The sequence below is a fragment of the Crocuta crocuta genome, unplaced genomic scaffold (assembly GCF_008692635.1).
Source record: "Crocuta crocuta isolate KB4526 unplaced genomic scaffold, BGI_CrCroc_1.0 scaffold1269, whole genome shotgun sequence".
Taxonomy (NCBI): Eukaryota; Metazoa; Chordata; class Mammalia; order Carnivora; family Hyaenidae; genus Crocuta; species Crocuta crocuta.
Genome location: NW_027531335.1, coordinates 87,769 through 93,525, shown reverse-complemented (window position 1 = coordinate 93,525; position 5,757 = coordinate 87,769). Strand labels below are relative to the sequence as shown.

The window sequence follows — 5,757 nt, the reverse complement described above, 5'->3', positions numbered from 1 at the left end:
GTCAGTTGGGTTTTTGAAATAAGCATAACACAAGATGGTGCAAATAGTTCCCATTTTTAATAGTAATCAATGTCTGGAAACTTTATGGGGAATTAAACTGATAAAAGCAAACCCTTTTCCCTAAAGCAAAGTGGTTAAAGTTTGTACCTCTACATCAGTCAGGGAAAGCTTTCTGAAGGAAGTGGACCTTCGAGAATGGGCAGGCTTTGAACAGAAAGAAGGGAGAAGTGCAGGCATCCAGATAAAGGACAGGAACAAAGGCACAGAAGCAGGAATCCAACACCGATTCGGGCCCACCGCAGTAAGGCCCCGGGTCAGGTTCCAAGGACACTAATCTGTGAAGTACAGCATTTTGCCTTCATTCAGCCTGGAGTCTAACTGGTGAGACAAACTGCCCAAGACCTGGTAAGCAGTAACAGTGTCGAAGCACCTGTGATGTTCTCTTGGAACACAAATGAGGGACAATTCTGCCTGCTTGACTCAGGGAAAAGAATAAGAGAAGAAGATACTTGAACTGAATCTGTGTGTGTGTGTGTGTGTGTGTGTGTGTGAACTGAATCCTGAGGGATGAGTCAGGCTCTGCCCCGTGAAGAAAGGGGCCAAGGGAGGGCACTGCCGGCAAAGCAGACAGCGCAGGTGAAGGAGGAAGAGTGACAGAAAGGTTAGGGTACAGACAGACCCATGTCCAGCACGGCACGGCGAGCAGGATGCATAGGCACCAGGGAAGTAGAACCGAGTTAAAAAGGTAAGACGAGGCAAGATCAGGAAGGACCTTATTCTGTAGGTGACAAGGAGCCATCAGAAGATTTTAATCCGCAAAATCCCATCAGATCTATTATTTTGAAAAAAAGCTGGGGACAGTAGAGAAAGTCAACTGGGTACAGACCAGAGACAGAAAAGCAATTAGGAGCCTACGGCAAACATTTAAATGGGTGTTCAGGGCCTAGATAACGCGAGTGACAATGGGGAACGAGGGGACGGATTCCCCATTTGTGGGTGGAGGCAGAGTGGATAGAAATTTATAACTAATTTGTTATGTGGGCAAGGAAAAACAAAAAAGTAATGGAGTATTTTGTGAATGAATTAAAAAGGAACTTATGGATGGTGATACCATTAAAGAAGGCTCAAAAGGGGCACCTGGGGGGCTCAGTTGGTTAAGTGTCAGACTTCAGCTCAGGTCATGCTCTCACAGTTTGTGGGTTCGAGCCCTGTGTCGGGCTCTGTGCTGACAGCGGAGAGCCTGCTTGGGATTCTATCTCTCCCCCTCTCAAAAATAAACTTAAAAAAAAAAAAACAAAAGAAACAAAGACGAAAAAAAAAAGAATAAAAAAAAAGAAAAAAGAAAAGGCAGCTCAAAAGAGAGAAACAGGGCTGTAGGTAGGTAATGCAGATATTTCCATGAGCGACTGTCCTAGCCAGTTATTCAAGCCAGACAGCTGGCACTCATCTTCAGCTACCACCTGCCTCCCCAGCTAGTCTGTCACCTAGTGCCACAGGTCTGACTTCTTTCACGTCTCTCAAATTCAGCTCATCTTTATGGTTTCTACACCCAGTGCTTCATAATCGAAGTCCCGTTCCTCTCTTGGGTGGTCTCCCTGTCTCTAGCCTGGAGCCCCGATCTAATCAGTCCTTTCCAGTGCTTCCAGAATGCTCTTCCTGAAACAAAATCATTTTTAAAAAATGTTTATTTATTTTTGAGAGAGAGAGAGAGACAGAGTGTGAGCAGGGGAGGGGCAGAGAGAGGGAGACACAGAAATCGAAGTAGGCTCCCGGCTCTGAGCTGTCAGCACAGAGCCCAATGTGGGGCTCGAACTCACAAACTGTGGGATCATGACCAGAGCTGAAGTCAGATGCTTAACCGACCGAGTCACCCAGGTGCCCCTCAAATCTGAACATTTTAATTATGCTCCTGATCGAAATCACTCAAACCCCTCTTTCCCCAGCAGCCTGCAGGACAAAGTCCAAATGTCATTAACACACAAAAGGCCATGGAAAATCCTAACCCTGCCTGCCTCTCCAACTGTCACACAGGCCCACTGCTGCAGCCGCACGGAGCTTCTGGTAGCAGCGTTCACATGCCGTGCCGTTTCAGCCTCCAGGCCTTTGCACTCGCTGTTCACTCGGATGCACCCCTTCCTTCCTTCTCTTACACGGCTAACTCCTGGCTCCCACGCAAAGCCTCCAGGAAGCTTTGTCTCACGCGCTGATTCGTAAGGATACCTCCCATACTTGTGTAGTGCCCTCCGCGGGGTATTACCGTCCAATACTAGAACTGTGGGTATACACTTATTTCACGAGTCGGCACAGTCCTTGAGGCCAAAGGCTAGGCCTCATTTGATTTGCAGAATCTAGCAGCGTCTGGCACACGTAACAGGCACTCAAACAACATTTGCTGAGGGAGTTCAGTCTTAATCTATTCATCGATGTGCTTGGTGAATATGCTGGAGAGATTCTCTCTATATATATTGTTATGTGAAAAGGGCAGCATGCCCAATAAGATCTCATTCTTGTTTAAAAACCATACAGCTATTAGAAGGAAACAGGAATTATGAAGGTAAAGCCAGTTCAGGACTGGAGGCAATGAATGTCAAATAAGGATGGCTAAGGACATGACCCTAAGAAACAGCAACACTTAAGTGGGAGGAAGAGGAAGAGACAGCAAGGGTATAGGAAGAGACCGAGGAAAAACAGAACGAGAGCAAGTGGAGAAGAGTAGGTTTAGAGTGGGGAATTAACTAGTGTCAAACACTACAGAGCCAATGAAACCCCAGGAAAATACTGCTGAGCAGGTGGACATTTAAGTTCTTTGCTTGTATCTTTCCTGTCTAGACCAATACACACAAAGCACAGGGGAGAGCTCAGGATAATACTTCCATTCTGCTTTTTAGGTTTAAAATTGGTTACATTTAACCTTCCAGCTCTGAGACCAAATGAAAATCATTATATTTTTAAAGCACCTGAAACTGTGATAAAGCATTTATTAAAGCAAAAAGGTAGAAAAATTTAAATAGTTCAGTATCTTTTTTTCTTTTCTTTATCAAACCTTATTCAGTATCCATTATTTTTAAAAATTCTAACATGGATTTGAGGGGAGGGGATTTTGTTTTATTTAAGTTTGCATTTGCAGTTTGGTAGCTCGAGTAGTATCATTCACTGTATGACAACTTTAAATATCACAATTTTTCATTTACTAATTCCAATAGAAGAAACTTTAGTTTCTAACATATCTTAATTTTAAATTAAGTGCTTTCATGAACTATAATTTCTGACAGATAATAAGGTACTTCATGGTAAACAATCAAATCATAGTATTTAACGTCAGTAACTATTCAATAAAGAACGTACCCCTGTATCTGTGTCAGACTTTGATGAATTCAGACTTTCCTGAGAAGGTGACGGTGACACACGTCCTAAAAACAACATAATTTTAAAAAGACATGTATGCATACACACACACAAAACATCAATCAGAAATAATGACACAGTAACACCTAATTAATAGTCATAGAATGTAACATTCTGAAAAAACACATTTTTAAAAAATAGGCTCCACACCCAATGTGGGTCTTGAATTCTCAACCCTGAGATAAAGAGTTGCAGGCTCTACTGAATGAGCCAGCCAGGTGCCCCCCAAAAATACATTTTCGAAATAAATGAAGCCTGGAGNTCTTGGCAGGGTCCTCCACTGAAATTCCCTAATTCTGCAGCGCAGAGCGTGGAAGAGATGGCTTTGGCCTGGGAAGATTTGACAGCAGGTGTTACCTTGAGGCTGCCAAGTGCGAGATGATAGAGATTCCTCATTGCAAGAATGCTAGAGAAAGCACATTTTACTGTCCATGGGCCAATCTGAATTTATTCTTACCAGTCATATTTGTTGTTGACTTTATTTCAAAAGCCAGATTCAAGGTTTCTTGAAGAAACACCATAATAACTAACGCTCACGTTTGCGTAGCATATACACCTTGACCTGGATCTCTGGCTCTTACAGTAACCCTGCTGGTTCTTAGCATTTACCCAGGAATGGTGTCCCCAAGTGATATGGCAGAGTATCAATAAGGGCCGTCGGTGCTGTGATGCTAGACTTCCGTGAGTTGAACCTGGGTCCTACCACCAGCTGTGAGATCCTGGGTGACTTTAACCACTCTGTGACTTGGTTCCTCATTGTAAATTGAGGATCATAGTACTCACCTCATAGGAGTGCTGAGCAGGTTAAGTTAATATATGTAAGTCCCTTAGAATAGTGGCTGGGCAGGAACCAAGATTTTATATGGGGAGAGACGGAGACTCTGGGGGTCACAAGGCTGGCTTGCCTTAGCTAATTTGCAGAGCTGGGACCCAACATGAATCTCTTGATTCTGAGTCTGGTGATCTTTCTACTTTTTCTTGTGTTAACAAGTTGTTGTTTATGATTTTAAAACATGAATTCAGAAAGGAGTGTATGAAGATAATTGAGATTGTAGTACTAAAATAGCCCATTATTAGTAGTAGTGCTGTTAACCTGAACTGAGGTAAATACTAGTTTTTTTTTTTTTTTTTAAACCTCTTTGAATCATAAGATCTTTATAAATAATATTCCCAATTTAATAAAATACTGGTAAACCCTCAATATTCATAGTGAACAAATAAGATGAACAATAAAGGGGCACAAAGGTTCTGGACTAGTAGAAGTCTCAAGGGCCGCTTAAAATAGTCTTTCTGTTCCAGGCAGGGCAAGAAAAGGCATGTATTGTAAACATAGCTTAACTTTTTATCAACCTATTATCTTCAATTATGTACTATAACATAATGCAAGCAATACCCACAGGGCTGCTAAAGTATACAGGGCCTTGCTGGCCAGTTAAGTGGCTCTCCCTAGGTTTCTATGGTCCTCAAATTGGTGCTTCAAATGTACTCTATACTCCAGCCCATGGCCACCAAGTCTCCTTTCTCCCATCCCTTAACTTCTCGTTTCAGCCTTGGTTGACTGGGGTGAGGACGGGAGTGGAAGGGAGGGGTGTGTGGAGAAAATGTACTGCAGTTAAATAATTACAAGAAAAGAATCCCATAAACGTAAAGCTTCTATTTACATCGATCCTACATACTTTCCTGGTAAGTTACCAATATACACAAATATTTCACAGGTGTGATCATTGTGTACACACATCGTGTTCTGAGGTTTCTCTTTTCCACTTAACCTTTTCTCACAGACCCTCCGATGTACTGACAAATCACATTTACTTTTCATGGCTATGTCTCATATCTTCCTTTACTTATTGGATGGATATTATTACTCTCATTCTTTTCCTAGAGTTATCAGGTATTTCATTTTAACCCAGGACAGAACTAAAGACTGTCAGAGGGAGAAACCAAGTAACCTTGTTCTCAATAGTTGATGAAATAAATAAATCCTGCACTACACCTTAAAAGGGATCAAGTCAAAAGCTTTGTGGTAGCATTTTTCAGAGGATTTAGATGATTTGTTGGTGTTGGCTTCTGTCCTACTTTTAGGTTTGTGGCCATTATGAAAAGTAGTGATTGCTTCAAATGCTTGCCAGTTAAGAGGGCATTATTATACCTAAAATGTAAAAATACCAGATGTCTCTAGAGTTTTAAAGCCCACAAATAAGTGAAAAATACCTTCAGTATTGTATTTCATTCGCATATTGTTGAAATAGTCAAAAGCATTTTTTAAAGCCCATATTCTCACTACATTGTCTTGTCCAGCTGAGGCAAGTAATCGGCCACAGTGAGAAAATTTCATGGTCCAAACAGCTCCCT

General features: G+C 41.9%; 1 protein-coding gene across 1 annotated transcript in view; it reads right to left on the bottom strand.

Annotated features, from left to right (window-relative positions):
• WDR44 (WD repeat domain 44) overlaps positions 1–5,757 on the bottom strand; it is an 80,449-nt gene that overhangs the window by 21,851 nt on the left and 52,841 nt on the right. Inside the window, exons 10-11 of the mRNA XM_077771920.1 lie at positions 5,617–5,755; positions 3,346–3,410 (exon numbers count right to left, since the gene is read on the bottom strand). Coding sequence (XP_077628046.1) covers positions 3,346–3,410; positions 5,617–5,755 — 204 coding nt within the window. The remainder of the gene's footprint in view (positions 1–3,345; positions 3,411–5,616; positions 5,756–5,757) is intronic.